Source organism: Pelodiscus sinensis, chromosome 1 (genome assembly GCF_052426305.1).
Source record: "Pelodiscus sinensis isolate ZL-2025 chromosome 1, ASM5242630v1, whole genome shotgun sequence".
In the NCBI taxonomy this organism is placed as follows: domain Eukaryota; kingdom Metazoa; phylum Chordata; order Testudines; family Trionychidae; genus Pelodiscus; species Pelodiscus sinensis.
In genome coordinates, this window is record NC_143052.1 from 14,793,502 (window position 1) to 14,806,938 (window position 13,437).

Genomic DNA, 13,437 nt, shown 5'->3' on the forward strand with positions numbered 1-13,437 from the left:
GCTGCGCATGGCCCCTGGTCGGATCCTTCAGCACTTGTGTCAAGAAGTTATCCCCAACATTCTCCAAAAACTTCCAGGATTGCCTGTGTACTGCCATATTGGTTTCCCAACAGATGTCAGGGTGATTAAAGTCCCCCATGAGAACCAGGGCCTGCGATCTGGAAGCTTCGCTCAGTTGTCCAAAGAGAAAGCCTCATCCACCTGATTCGGTGGCCTGTAGCAGACACCAACCACAACATCACTGCTGTTGTTTGCTCCTTTAAACTTAACCCATAGACTTTCAACAGGTTTTTCTCCCTCTTTATACTGGAGTTCAGAGCAATGGTAGTGCTCTTACATATAGTGCAACTCCTCCTCCTTTTCTTCCCTGCCTGTTGTTCCTGAACAGTCTATACCCTTCCATGACAGCGCTCCAGTCATGCAAGTCATCCCACCAAGTCTCTGTTATCCCAATTAAATCATATTTCTTGGTCTGGGCCAGGGCCTCCAGTTCTTCCTGTTTGTTGCCCAGGCTTCTCGCATTAGTGTACAAACACTTCAGGTAACCAGTTGATTGTCCTATCTTCTCCATTTGAAATATGGGTCCTCCTTTCTTGCCCCTTCCTCTCTGCATTTCTTCTCGGTATCCGACTTTCCCATTCCCCTCAGTTTTGGTCACCGTCCCCTGACAAACCTAGTTTAAAGCCCTCCTCACTAGGTTTGCAAGCCTGCCCGCGAAGATGCTCCGTCCTCTCTTCGTTAGGTGGATCCCATCTCTTCCTAACAATCCTTGTGCCCGGAACAGAGTCCCATGGTCGAAGAAACCAAAGCCTTCTCTGCAACACCATCTGCGCAACCAAGCATTTACGTCTTCAATTCGATAATCCCTGCCCAGTCCTTTCCCTTTAACAGGGAGGATGGACGAAAATACCACTTGCGCTCCGAATTCTTGGATCCTTCTTCCCAGCGCTACATAATCCACAGTAACACGCTCAAGATCATTCTTGGCTGTATCATTAGTTCCCATGTGGAGAAGCAGGAAGGGGTAGCGATCCGAAGGTTTGATCAGCTTGGTAAGCCTCTCAGTGACATCCTGAATGCGAGCTCCCGGTAAGCAGCACACCTCTCGAGATTCCAGGTCCGGACGGCAGAGGAATGGCTCAGTCCCTCTTAGGAGGGAGTCCCCGACCACCACCACCCGTCGTTTTCTTTTGGGGGTGGTGGCCGTGGAACCCCCATCCCTAGGACTACGCATCCCATGCCTTCCAGTAGATGGTGTTCCCCTCTGGTTTCTTCCTTGTGAGGTCCCTTCCAGAGCTTTCAGCACTGCAGAGCCTGTGGAGAGAGCTTGAAAGCGATTACTTACCTCTATAGCATCAGGGGATTCCTGTGCTGGCCTTTTTCCCCTTCTAGAAGTTACATGCTGCCAGTTTTCTTCTTGGTCACGTACTGCCCTCTCTGGCTCCTCTGCCTGCCGTGCTTGAATGATTAAATGTTGCCTTCTATCGAGGAAGTCTTCATCCTCTCTGATCGAGCGTAGGGTTGACACTTGGGCCTCTAGTCCTCTAATTTTTTCTTCCAAAATGTCGACCAGCTTGCACGTCGTGCAGATGAAGTCCATTCTTTCTTCCAGGAGGAAGACAAACATGGCACATGCTGTGCAGGTAACAGCAGACCCATCACCACCCATCACTGCTGTCCTGGAGAAGGGATTTAAAAAGAAAGGCAAGAGAACCTCACGCCCTTCCCAACTCCCTGTTAGCACTTACCTGTTCGCAAGCTCCTTGGTCGCTTGCCCACTGCCTTATAAAGCCCTGGAGTGCCTGAAAGCCCCTCCCCCTCCCAAGGCTCAGCCAATCAGCAGAGGCTTTTAGAATTCAAACTTTAATTAGAAGCCAACAGTTTCCACCTGCCAATCACAGCACAAACTCCATCAAGGGGAGGGGGAGGACAAAGGGGAAGTGGTTTAAAAAAAAAAAAGCCTCACTCTCAAACACAGGGGTAAATAAATAAATAAATGAATAAACAAACAAAAGACAAAAAAAACACACACCAACCCTCACTCATAAACATAAGCTCAGCACACATCAAGAAAGCCCCAAACACAACCCACACTTCCCTCAAGAGTCCTGTATCTGCTTCTCCTCTACCTGGAGAACTCTCTCTCTTAAAGCCTCACTCAAACAGGGAAGGGGGGGGGGGGGGGAAAAAAAAAACACCTTTGCTAATGCCTTTTTCTGCAAGCTGAGAGATCTTCAGCACATACTGGTGTGTATATTTGTTCCATATACATACACCAGTGATTTTTACCTCCATAGTTCATGCTGCTTCAAGCATGTTTGGTTTATAACTTACTTGTTGGTGAGGGATAATTGTTTTTGTCATTGCATAGATGTGTGACAGTGCAGAAGAGGGAGTTGATGGTGACAACGTGAACATGTCAGTTGTGCATCCAACCACCCCAGCGCAGTATTTCCATTTGCTTCGTAGGCAAATGATCCGAAACTTCCGGAAGCCTTTAATTGTTGTTTCTCCCAAAATGCTACTCAGATTTCCTGTGAGTAAAACACTCTCTGCTAGGGTTACTTTTAGTTGGATTACTCTAAAACACACTGTTGCACCAGTTTAACTAAATGTAGTTTGCACTAGTTTAAACTGATTCAAACTTTGTGTATTGGACTTCATAAATGTATTTAAACATGGCTTATATTGATTTAGCTTGCACCTGTAAACCTTTCCAGTGCAAGCTAAGCCAGTATAACACTTATAGTTTTACACTGGTATGTCCACATGGATTTTTTCCACCAAGTTGACAGTATAGTGGCTTTCAAAAGGATTTTAGTTAAATGGTATCTTATTTGACCACTTACATTTGAATTTTCCATTTCACTCATCTTTGATATTGAGACTACACTGGTGAGTTTCATGTCCCACTTTTCATGCATTAGCAAAATGTCCTGCTGTGTTTTGGCATTCACAGAGTTGGCAAAGAAGGTTTTTAAATTCTTCCATCCTTTGTCCTTTCAATAAATGATAGGAAAGCCCCTGGAAATTAAATTAAAATATCTGGATAATTCTTCATAATAGTCACAGTGAAATAATATCTTAGTCTAAATATGTGGGCTAAAATCAGTTTGACAGCATCAGCTGTTAATCAATTTAATTGTAGCCATTGTTAATAATGAAGATTATGCCAATAAACTTAGAATTCCCATAGACAACTGATTGATGCATTGTTTTGATCAATAAACAGTAGTATAAGACTTTGACTTCTGGTATTTTCTTCAGGATCATATTTTGATCATTATACAATACATTAATTTTTAGATTTGGAAACTACAAGTTAATATCCTACTTTCTTCCCCCTTCTTGTCTCTTCCCCCCCCCCCCCCTTTAGGGGGCAGTGTCAAGTTTTCAAGAAATGGCCCCAGGGACAACATTCAAGCCTGTAATTGGTGATTTGTCAGTGGATCCTAACAGGTAACTTGATTCTTGTTTCTAATATTCATGGTTCCAAACAGTATGTAAGCATAATTGGCTGTAAAACGAGATTTTTTTTTTTCTTAAATTCATGTCTGATAGTTTTATGAAGGAAAAAATAAACAGGATCAATAGAAAACTTAGGGTAGAATTATAGGTCCTTCTATTCCCTTGTTATATCTGTAAAACTCACTCCACTGACTTAATTACCTAGCCCTGATTAACATGCTTATAAATGAGAGCTGAATTAGGCCTGAAGGTTTTGCACTGCTATTTTTGTGAGGAAAAATAGTTGTTGTTGGTCTTTAAATGTTTCACATGCTCAAGTGAGGAGCCTGTAGGGATGAGAACCATGGCTGGACCAGAAAACTATATTTAAAAAGTAGGTTTAATGGGTTTTTTCCCCTGCTTCGGGAATATAAATAGTCCTGCTTTAAAGGTAGCAAAGTACCAGTAAACTTCTGTCTGTGGTACTTAGTATCTGGTCCCCTGCCACTGGCTGCCAAGCCCATCATCTACTGATTAGCAGGCACCCTACCTAATTTCCCCTTCCCCCCAACCAGTCTAGACTACTCACCCAGATGCTGCCAAATCCCTGGGTGGCACAAGCTCCGGCTCCGGCCTTGCTTGCCATGGGCTACAGCAGAGCTCCAGCCCTGGCCCTGTCCTCTAGGGAGTTGCCGGGGACTCTGACCCTGAGCATCTGTGGGGCTCTGGCCCTGGCTGACCCTCCTGCTCTTAGGCTTCCAGGCTGTCTGGTCCAGGAGTACCTGTGGTCTGGCAGGATCACAGAGCACCAGAATCCTGAGGTACAACCTGTAGAATGTGAATTATTCAAACCTGAATGTATTTATTATCGTCAACACCCTTGTAAGTTAGGGAAGTACTACTGTCCACATTTAACAGATAGAAAACTAAGGCTCAGAGAGACTAAATGACTTGGCCAACCCAGTCTGTAGCAAAGCCGGGAGTTTATCCAAGGCTAAGTACTTGATAACTGGACAATTTTTCCTCTTCCATCCTCTTTTTTTTTTTTTCTTTATTTTGATCTGATAGCACTTGGGTCTTGTCCAGTTTTCTTTATTTTATAAAAGTTTAGGAATGAATGTATAACAAGTGTCTGGGTAGGGTCATTTTTTAAAATGCTGAAGCTGAAAACACTTTAATTTTTCTACTTTTTAGCATCAGCCGAGTGGTGTTCTGTTGTGGCAAGCATTACTATGCTTTGCTGAAACAGAGAGAGGCACTAGAAGAGAAGAAGCACAGCACTGCTATTGTCAGACTAGAAGAACTTTGTCCTTTCCCCCTGGAAGCTCTACAGCAAGAGATGAACAAATACAAAAATGCCAAAGGTCAGGAAGATCTTTATACTTTGCATTTAATCTCTCAATATATTAAAACCCATGGCCATCCAAAACTAGACTTGTTGCTGCTTCATTTTTTTTCTTTCCTTTTAGGATTAAAAGGCCTAGATTTGGTTCGGTTTTTGTTGTTGTTTTTTCCCACTTCCCTATAGATATAACTTTAGATCTGCTGCTTTAGAAACACAAATCCTTATTAATTGAACTATAGGGAAATGTACTAGTATGGAGCCTATGATGCAAATAAGCAGTTCTGAATCTATGCAGCAGATGGCAGTGATAAACTTACATGTTATTAATACAAATTGAATTTGTAAAAATTCCAAGTAGAACTTGGAAGCCCAATTGAGATTGTGTTCCTATTGTGCTAGAACTGTATAAACAGGCTAAGAGACAATCCTTGCCCTAAAGAGCTTATTGATACAATGTGTATTTAAATAAATACTGCAGATTGTTTAATTTAGTATCTTTTCCTATTGATCACCAGTGTTCGATCTCTTGACCTTAGGGGAGGAAGGGAGGAATATCCTTTAAAGCACATCAAGTGAGGGAGTGTTCTCTGTAATGGAAGGATTTGGGGAAAATAGGAAGAATAATTTCTTGAAAATACAAATTTTCTTTCAGATTGTGTGGTAACCTAGTCAGTCCAGTCTTCAGACTGATTGGGAGGGGGGATGCTTTTGCTGTGATAGCTGTATGTTCTCATTGCATCTAAGTAAACTAGCTTAGAGATTCATTAGTACCTGTTTGTGTATTCATTGCAAAGACCAATTGATGTATATGGAACATTGAAATACAAAGCCTCTTATTTTTCCTACAGATTTTATTTGGAGTCAGGAAGAGCCACAGAACATGGGTCCCTGGGCCTTTGTGTCACCAAGGTTTGAAAAGCAGTTGGCATGTAAGGTAAGGTTTTCGTTTAATTTGCTATATTTTGCTAACAGAAATTAGTAGGGATAAGTTTAATGTTCATAAATATCAAATGAGTATAATATTCCAACTTCAACTAGTCTGTATGTTAGAATAGCCACAGCCAGAGTTGGGGCCGAGTGTTTGTGTGAGGTACTCTACAAACAGTGAGAAACCCTGCCCACAAGAGTTCACAATATAAATAGACCGAATAAACAGGCCCCAAGAAGGTCACCAACGAGGAATTATATAGGAAGATACAGCCGAAAGAGAACCTGCTGCAGAAGGTTATACAATGGAAATTACAGCTATTTGGGCATATCTGCAGAATGAACGCGAGCGAAAAGATAAGACCCTGGTATTCGGCATAATGGATGGTCCGAATAAGGGAGGCAGACCCCACAGAGAATGGGTAGATGATATAGTAGATTGGTGCGGAGCTAGTTTTCAGAAACTGAGCCACTCCGCACTGGACATGGAAAGATGGAAGGATATAGTGAGGGAGGTATCGGACACCAACGGGCGTTGATGATGATGATGATGAAATCGTAGGAACATAGGTGTCCATTTCAGTTGCCTAAGTCCAACATTTAGGTATCCTTGATATTCATAAAACTACTGTGCAACTGTCACCTAGACATGTAGACCCCTTTGTTTCCACCTCCTGCTGAATTTTATATGCTGGGTACATGCACAGGACCTTATTCCTGACATCACCCATCATCAGCTCAGTGCCCAAGCCCTAGTGGGATTCATAGATGAGGTGTACCCTGCCTGTCTTGCCTTTGTAACCTGATCCAACAAATATGCTCAGAGCATGACCCTTCTCCCTGCTCCCCATAACCTTTAGTGCAATGGCTAGAGAGAACTCCCCTGGAATGTGGGAGACTTGGGATCAATACCCCCTTATTGACTGCTGGGAGGAAGAGATTTGAACTAGGGAGTCACTAGGTAGGTAGTCACTCCTACTCTGAGGCTGAGTTAATATTTAATTATGCACAGCAGAACAACATCAATAGGAGAGGGTGAGAAGCCTGCCCCAGAACATCCAATAGCCCAGAGTTTAGATTGCTTTCCTGAGAGGTGAAAAAACAAAGTTCTAATCCCTTCTCTCCCTTAGGGGAAACTGAGCTCACTGGGCTCCTAGCTCCTCCATCTTTTTTTTAATTGAGAGAGGATTTAGATTCCTAATTCCATGGCTTTTTAATCTGCAGTAGAGTTCCCTCCTTATGCCTTAGTCCTTTCAGACATGGGGCTTAGACCACCTTCCTGTCCTCAGTGTTTCCTGTTGGTTTAGTCAGCTGCCTGATCAGAATGGGTTCTGTGAATGTCCTTCTTGAGTACCTATCTCTTGTTGTGCATTGCATAGGGAGTGTGGCTGCCTACTCAGGATGCCTCTAGGCTAGGCCCTTTTGTGAATCTATCCCTAACTGACTTTATCAAGGTCTCTTAGCTGGTCAGGAGAGCTAGGATCATTGTGGTGGTTAAGGTCTGCTGAGGCACTCCTGCTCTCGTTCTTGGAACTGAAATTTTGGGACCTAGGATGTCTTCCACTGCGAAATCTCATTTGGGTGGATTGTTACCATGAATATTTTGATCTTAAGGGCGTAGTTGAAGGCTTCCCTCTTTACTGAGGCAGTCATCCCAGTGTTGAGATAAGGTGGTGAAGATATTTTTTGACAAGTAAAAGGACAGGAATAGCTTCCTAAATCATATATGTGGGACTTCAGTGTTTGTGTGTGGTTTATTTTGAGGCATTCAAATGCCATGGTGATAAGGGCATGAAATAATGTTAAATAAAATCAGTCCTAATCAGACATCAGCCTAAATCACTTTTTCTTCTCTTGAATTTTAATTGCAGCTTCATCTTGTGAGTAGACCTCCCTTACCAGCTCCGGCAGTGGGCATTGGAACTCTACACCAGCAGCAACAGGAAGACCTTCTTGCCAAAACTTTTGTCTAAGATCTTTCTACTTGGAAACCAGTTTCTTACAATATTTGTAAAATTCTCACAAGGAAAATCCCTTGGCTTTTTCATCCTAAAATGGAAGAACAAATCAAAAACTGCTCTGAAAGGAGCAAATAGTTCTTTAAATGTATGGATGCAACAAAACCCATAATGACCTCAGCCTATATATATTATGCAGAGGACAATTCCCACTGTCCTTTTGTATTTTTTCATTATATAAAAACAAAACTGCCATGAGATCAGTTAGCTGTGAAATCAAATGATTCATTTATAAAGCATTATCCCACATATCAGGACAAATCCATAGTTCTTTGGTATTCAGTTTGGGAAGTTGTCCCTTAACTTTTAATTTAAAAGTTTAAGAATGGAGTAATGACTTCAATTATGGCATTTCTGTAACAATAAAGTATTTCCATTGGTCTTTGAGAACCACATTTAATGCCTTTCTCTCTGAGTGGGCACAGATGGGGAGAAATACTACCACAGGTGGGTTCCCTGTTGGAAAATTTCAATGGAGAACTGAATGAGTCATAAATGCCACTATCTTCTCACTCCTGTGCAATACCTGTATGACACAGTTGAAGCACAATGGCATGGCAGTGCTGGCTGCCTGTGGTGTTTGAGGATAAACTGAGAGCTCTAGCCTCCAGGACTGTCAAACCTATGACTTTCTTTTTAAAATGGATGAGTGTTTTTTGTTGTTGTTTGAATTAGCCATTGATTCCTCAGTTGGGATGTATCACAATGGCTGCTCACTTTGTTCATCTCTGTTGCTCAAATCCCAGCTCTTGAATAGGACATCAGACATCATTTAGTGCATGTATTGCTGTAATACAGTACAGATTTTTCACCCTGTATTTCCATTTCCAAGCCCTTGTCTGTGCTGGATTCTGCAATTACTGCAATCTGAGATAACAGATCTCTAATGTTCAGCTGTCAGGTCTCAGTGGAGGAGAAATGCTACTGCAGTGCATTAATTTACTTGGTTTTTTTGAGAGAGACTTGAATGGGGGAAGTACATGCAATGTAAGATAAGTAATCCAACATACATTTGATATGTAGCATTTGGAATGTTAAATACAGCAATTCTTTTTTAAATGTAGAGTCAAAATTTTATTTTTTGGCTGGTACTGCACTTTGAAAACTGTCACACGGACAGTGCTCTAACAATATTACATAGGGATGTAAATCTCATTTAATTAACCAGTTAAATGGGGGTGGGCAGACTGGAGTGCCTTTCTCCCGCTACAGGGAGAGTGGGTTCTCTAGCCCAGCTGCTTCCAGCCCCCATGAGGCCAGCAGGGCCCAGTCCTCATGAGCTGTAGCTGGCAGCCCTACACGAGGACCCAGCAAAGCTGGAGCAGCCCTCCACCTGTGGTGGACTGTGGGCGGGGGCTGCTTCCCAGGTATTAGTTACCTGTTAACATCGCTAGCTGCCACTAACTTTTATGTAAAATTTATTTTTCAGTAGAAATGCTCTTAGAAGTGAGGTCCAAGGACATAGAGAGATCTTCAAGTAGAAACATCTTAAGTACCAAATTAAAAAAATGTGCACACATCTCAAATCTGAAAATATTTACAGAACATATGAGATGTTGGACCAGATCATAATCCCCAAATCTGCACATGAATCTTACCCTTTCCATGTGGAATGTAGGATGGTCTTCTATTTATACACGTGCCACTAAAACCCTTGGAAGATACTCTGTAGGGCTAACATACACATGATGGTGGGGCGAAGTTAACTGCTCCAGGCAGGAATTTAGATTTTAAACTTGTTTTCACTTAAACACTTTTTTCCCCCTCAATGAGTAGTAGGCCATCCAACTTATCTGATGAATTGTGTCTTATCCACAAAAGCTCATGATACATGTTTTTTTTAGTCTCTAAGGTGCCAGAGGACTACTCACAGATCTTGAAGTTAGACGTTAACAGGGCTCCCCGTCTTGAGATTTTTTTTCTGTTCACATGGGACTAGATTGTGGAGCCCTTATTCTGGTGGGCCCTATTACATAAGAAAAACCATACTGGGTCAGACCAAAGGTTCATCTAGTTCAGTATCCCATCTTCCAGCAGTGGCCAACGGCAGATGCCCCAGAAGGAGTGAACAGAACAGGTAATCATCATGTGATCCCTCTCCTGTAATCCATTTCCAGCCTCCCCTAGCTTAGTTTCAAATTTATACCTATGTTTTGGCCTGCCCTGTCCATTTGCTTTCACTGGAATCCTGTCTTTGAATTAAACTTGAGCCAGCTGTCACTTTACAGCTTTGCCTTAATTATCCTTTTTGTAGCTGTAAAGTGACAACTGGCTCAAGTTTAATTCAAAACCTTTTTTCCCTCTTCAATGGGACTGAGGTTTTGGGATTTTCAAGCCCCTGTATACCTACCTTCAACATCCTGCTTAAAGTGGTACTACAGCTGTTATGAGCGGTTGTCAGGCTAGTACTGAATGAAATAAATCAGTGTTACAGCAACAAACAGGCAAAATCTGCTATTGTCTATGCGCATGAAGGCTTGGTCTTTTTCTTGTTAAAAAAAAAAAATCTACACTTGGGCATCTTTGTTAAACTTTGGTGGTTTTGGAATTTCTCACATATACCTTTTTAAATTAGGAGAAACCAATAGGAGTATTTCCAAGCATTCAGTATCCGTGTGAAAATCTGCATTTTTAATTTGGTAACAGGAATTTAACTGGCAGGAAGATGAGATAGTACTAGAAATTGTACACCACACCGAGGGTAATGTTTGAAAAATTCTTGCTCCCTGTTGAAACAATACTAGCACTCATCCAGCCAGAAGCTAGATTATAAATAGCAGTAGAACTGCAGCAGCTGCAGGGGGAGCTGGGTTGTACCTTATTCAGCTACAGTGCATATATACAGCTCTGCTGACAAAGTAGGTTTTACCCAGCTCGTGCTACTGTCTATTGCAGGGGTGTCCAAACTTTTTTCAAAGAGGGCCAGATTTGAAGAAGTGAACATGCGTGAGGGCCGACCATTTTGCCTGACATTCTTTGAACCATTAAAATTAAGTGCAAATTAACTATTTTATGCAAAGTTTATTGCAAACGGCATACTTTTCATTTCGTCACATGGATGACAAATCTAAATAGGTGTTAAATCACTCTGCCTTTCATATCTGAAGGCCAGATGAAAAAAAATCCAGGAAGCTGAAATATATGTCAGGAACATTGTAACGGACATTACATATTATTGGTAATAAAGGTTGTCTGTCAACTTTTAAGTTCAAAAAATATGAACAGGAACATAACACCAACTATACATGTTGTGTCCAAATATATTTATAACTGATTTAGACCAACTGACATTAACTGAGATTTTACAATGTATTCATCTCAATTGAAAAAAAAAAACTTGCCTACACTAATGTGAAGGGTGAAACTGAGATCTGGACTGCAGCACATAGGCTAGGTCTGGTTCAAAGGCAGTGGTTTTGATGCGCAAAATGTCACGCAGGTGAGAGTCACTTAGTCTTGTCCTCACGCGGTTCTTGTTAAAGTTCATAGCAGAGAATGTCTTCTCACACATATATGTTGAGCCAAACAAGCTCAGCATTTTCTTAGCCAATGTTCGAATCTCTTGAAACCGGCTCTTATCCAGTTGGCGGTAAAAGTTCACAAGAGAGAGCTGTTGGTGACGACTGCGTAACTCGCTGTCACAATGCAGCTCAATGAGCTCGAGCTGCAGCTGATCTGGAGCATCATCGGGGTCAACAGAGAATGGAGAGGAGAAAAGGCTGATCTCCTTTTCAATAGCTGCAAAATCCTGAAAGCGCCGTTTAAACTCCCCAGCCAGAGATGCAATGTCTGCTGCATACCTGCTCGTTTGCGCACTGATATTGTCCTGTGGAAAACTGTTCATTATTTCCTGCAATGCTGAAAAATGTATGGTATTGGGCTGTGTTTGTGACAACTGCCTTATGAAAAGTTGCAGCTTTGTCCCAAAGGCTTTGAGGTGTGAATAAAGCTGGTTCACTGCTGCATCTTTCCCCTGAAGACTCGTGTTCAGTACATTCAGATGCTTTGTTATGTCAACTAGAAACCCCAAATCAGCCAGCCAAATAGGATCAGATAGTTCTCGCATTGGTTGTCCCTTTGTTTCCAAGAATTCTCCGATTTCCTTTCTGAGAGAGTAGAAACGCTGCAGTGCATACCCCTGACTGAGGCATCTTACATCGTTGTGATATAAAACATCTTCGTATTCAGCCTGGATGTCCAGTAGAAACTGTTTAAACTGGCGGTGGCACAGGGCTTTAGAGCGAATAAAATTAATAGTCTTTAGCACCGGTTTCATAACATGATCATATTTGAGATGTTTAGCACAGAGAACTTGTTGATGAATGATACAATGGAGTTTAATAGCTTTGCCTCCTTCTTCGATCACCTTATTACAGATTAGGGTTGATAATCCACTTCTTTCACCAGCCATGGCAGGTGCCCCATCAGTAATAATCCCAGTAACTTTGTTCCAAGGCAGTTTCATGTCATCTATGGCGGAACTAACAGAAACAAATAAATCTTTTCCTCTTGTTTGGTCCGTAAGGCTCTGGAGGTCAAGTAGCTCTTCAGTCACATTCATTTCATCGTCCACCCCTCTCATAAAAATCAGCAACTGAGCTGTGTCAGATAGGTCCGTGCTTTCATCACAGGCTATTGAAAAGAAGTCAAAATCCACTCCTTTGGATGTCAACTGTCTCTTAATATTTGATGAAATCTCTTCAATTCTCCGTGCTACAGTGTTACGAGCCAGGCAAACGTTGGCAAACTCTTGCTTCTTCTCGGGACAGATATTCTCAACCATTTTCATAACGCATTCTTTGATAAAGTCACCCTCAGCAAAAGATTTGCAATTTTTAGCAATTAACGTTGCCACCTCATAGCTCGCCCTTGTGGCATTTTCATTTGACTCACGGGCTCTTATGAAAAATTGCTGTTGTGACATTAAAACAGCTTCAAGTTGCTTCAACTTTTCACTGCGGTCGTGCCCTGTTAGCTTGTCGTATGTGCTATGTCTCGACTGGTAGTGTCTCTTGACATTAAATTCCTTATAAACAGCCACAGTCTCTTGGCATATCAGACAAACACAGTGATTCTGTATTTCAGTGAAGAAATATTCCACTTTCCACCTGTCCTGGAAGCAGTGGCCCTCACTGTCAACTTTCCTTCTCTTATTTACAGTCACCATTTTTTTAAATTGACCAGAAGGGGAAGGGATCATGTGAGCGCAGTGCCAGAGGTTTAATACACTGCACTAATACACTGCCCAACAAGAATTCTCTTGCTTTTGTGGCTGTTTGTGGTGAAGTGTCTAATGATGAGCTCGGGCGTGTTCGCAGCTCCACGTGCCTGAGCCCGCCAGGAAGCTGACAGTGCGCAGGGCCAATCACAGATACTGAGATATTTCCTGATCTCAGCAGCTGCGGAGTCCGTCCCCGCACTCTCAGCCCCAAGGCAGAGGGCCCGCAGGGTCGGAGGCGGGCGGAGAGCGCAGGGCACGCTGGCCTCACGGCGGCAGGCCGAACCTGCAGCCGAGCGGGGCTGCGGACATGCCCTACATGGCAGGCTTTAGGACCGCAGCGGCCGCCATGGATGGCGGCGGCGCGCTGCACGCGCCAGTTCAGAGGAACACCAGGGAGCCAGGAGAGGGGGAGGAAGCGGTGACTGTCCCCACACTCTCAGCCCCAAGGCGGAGGGCCCGCAGGGTCGGAGGCGGGCGGA

The 13,437-nt window shown here is 42.8% G+C and overlaps 1 protein-coding gene across 1 annotated transcript in view; it reads left to right on the forward strand.

Moving 5' to 3' along the window:
- Positions 1-8,132, forward strand: part of DHTKD1 (dehydrogenase E1 and transketolase domain containing 1) — a 52,109-nt gene extending 43,977 nt beyond the window's left edge. Inside the window, exons 13-17 of the mRNA XM_006117157.5 lie at positions 2,372-2,536; positions 3,377-3,459; positions 4,642-4,811; positions 5,641-5,726; positions 7,591-8,132. Of these exons, the coding sequence (XP_006117219.3) occupies positions 2,372-2,536; positions 3,377-3,459; positions 4,642-4,811; positions 5,641-5,726; positions 7,591-7,692 (606 nt within the window). The 3' untranslated portion in view covers positions 7,693-8,132. The remainder of the gene's footprint in view (positions 1-2,371; positions 2,537-3,376; positions 3,460-4,641; positions 4,812-5,640; positions 5,727-7,590) is intronic.
- The last annotated feature ends 5,305 nt before the right edge of the window (positions 8,133-13,437 follow it).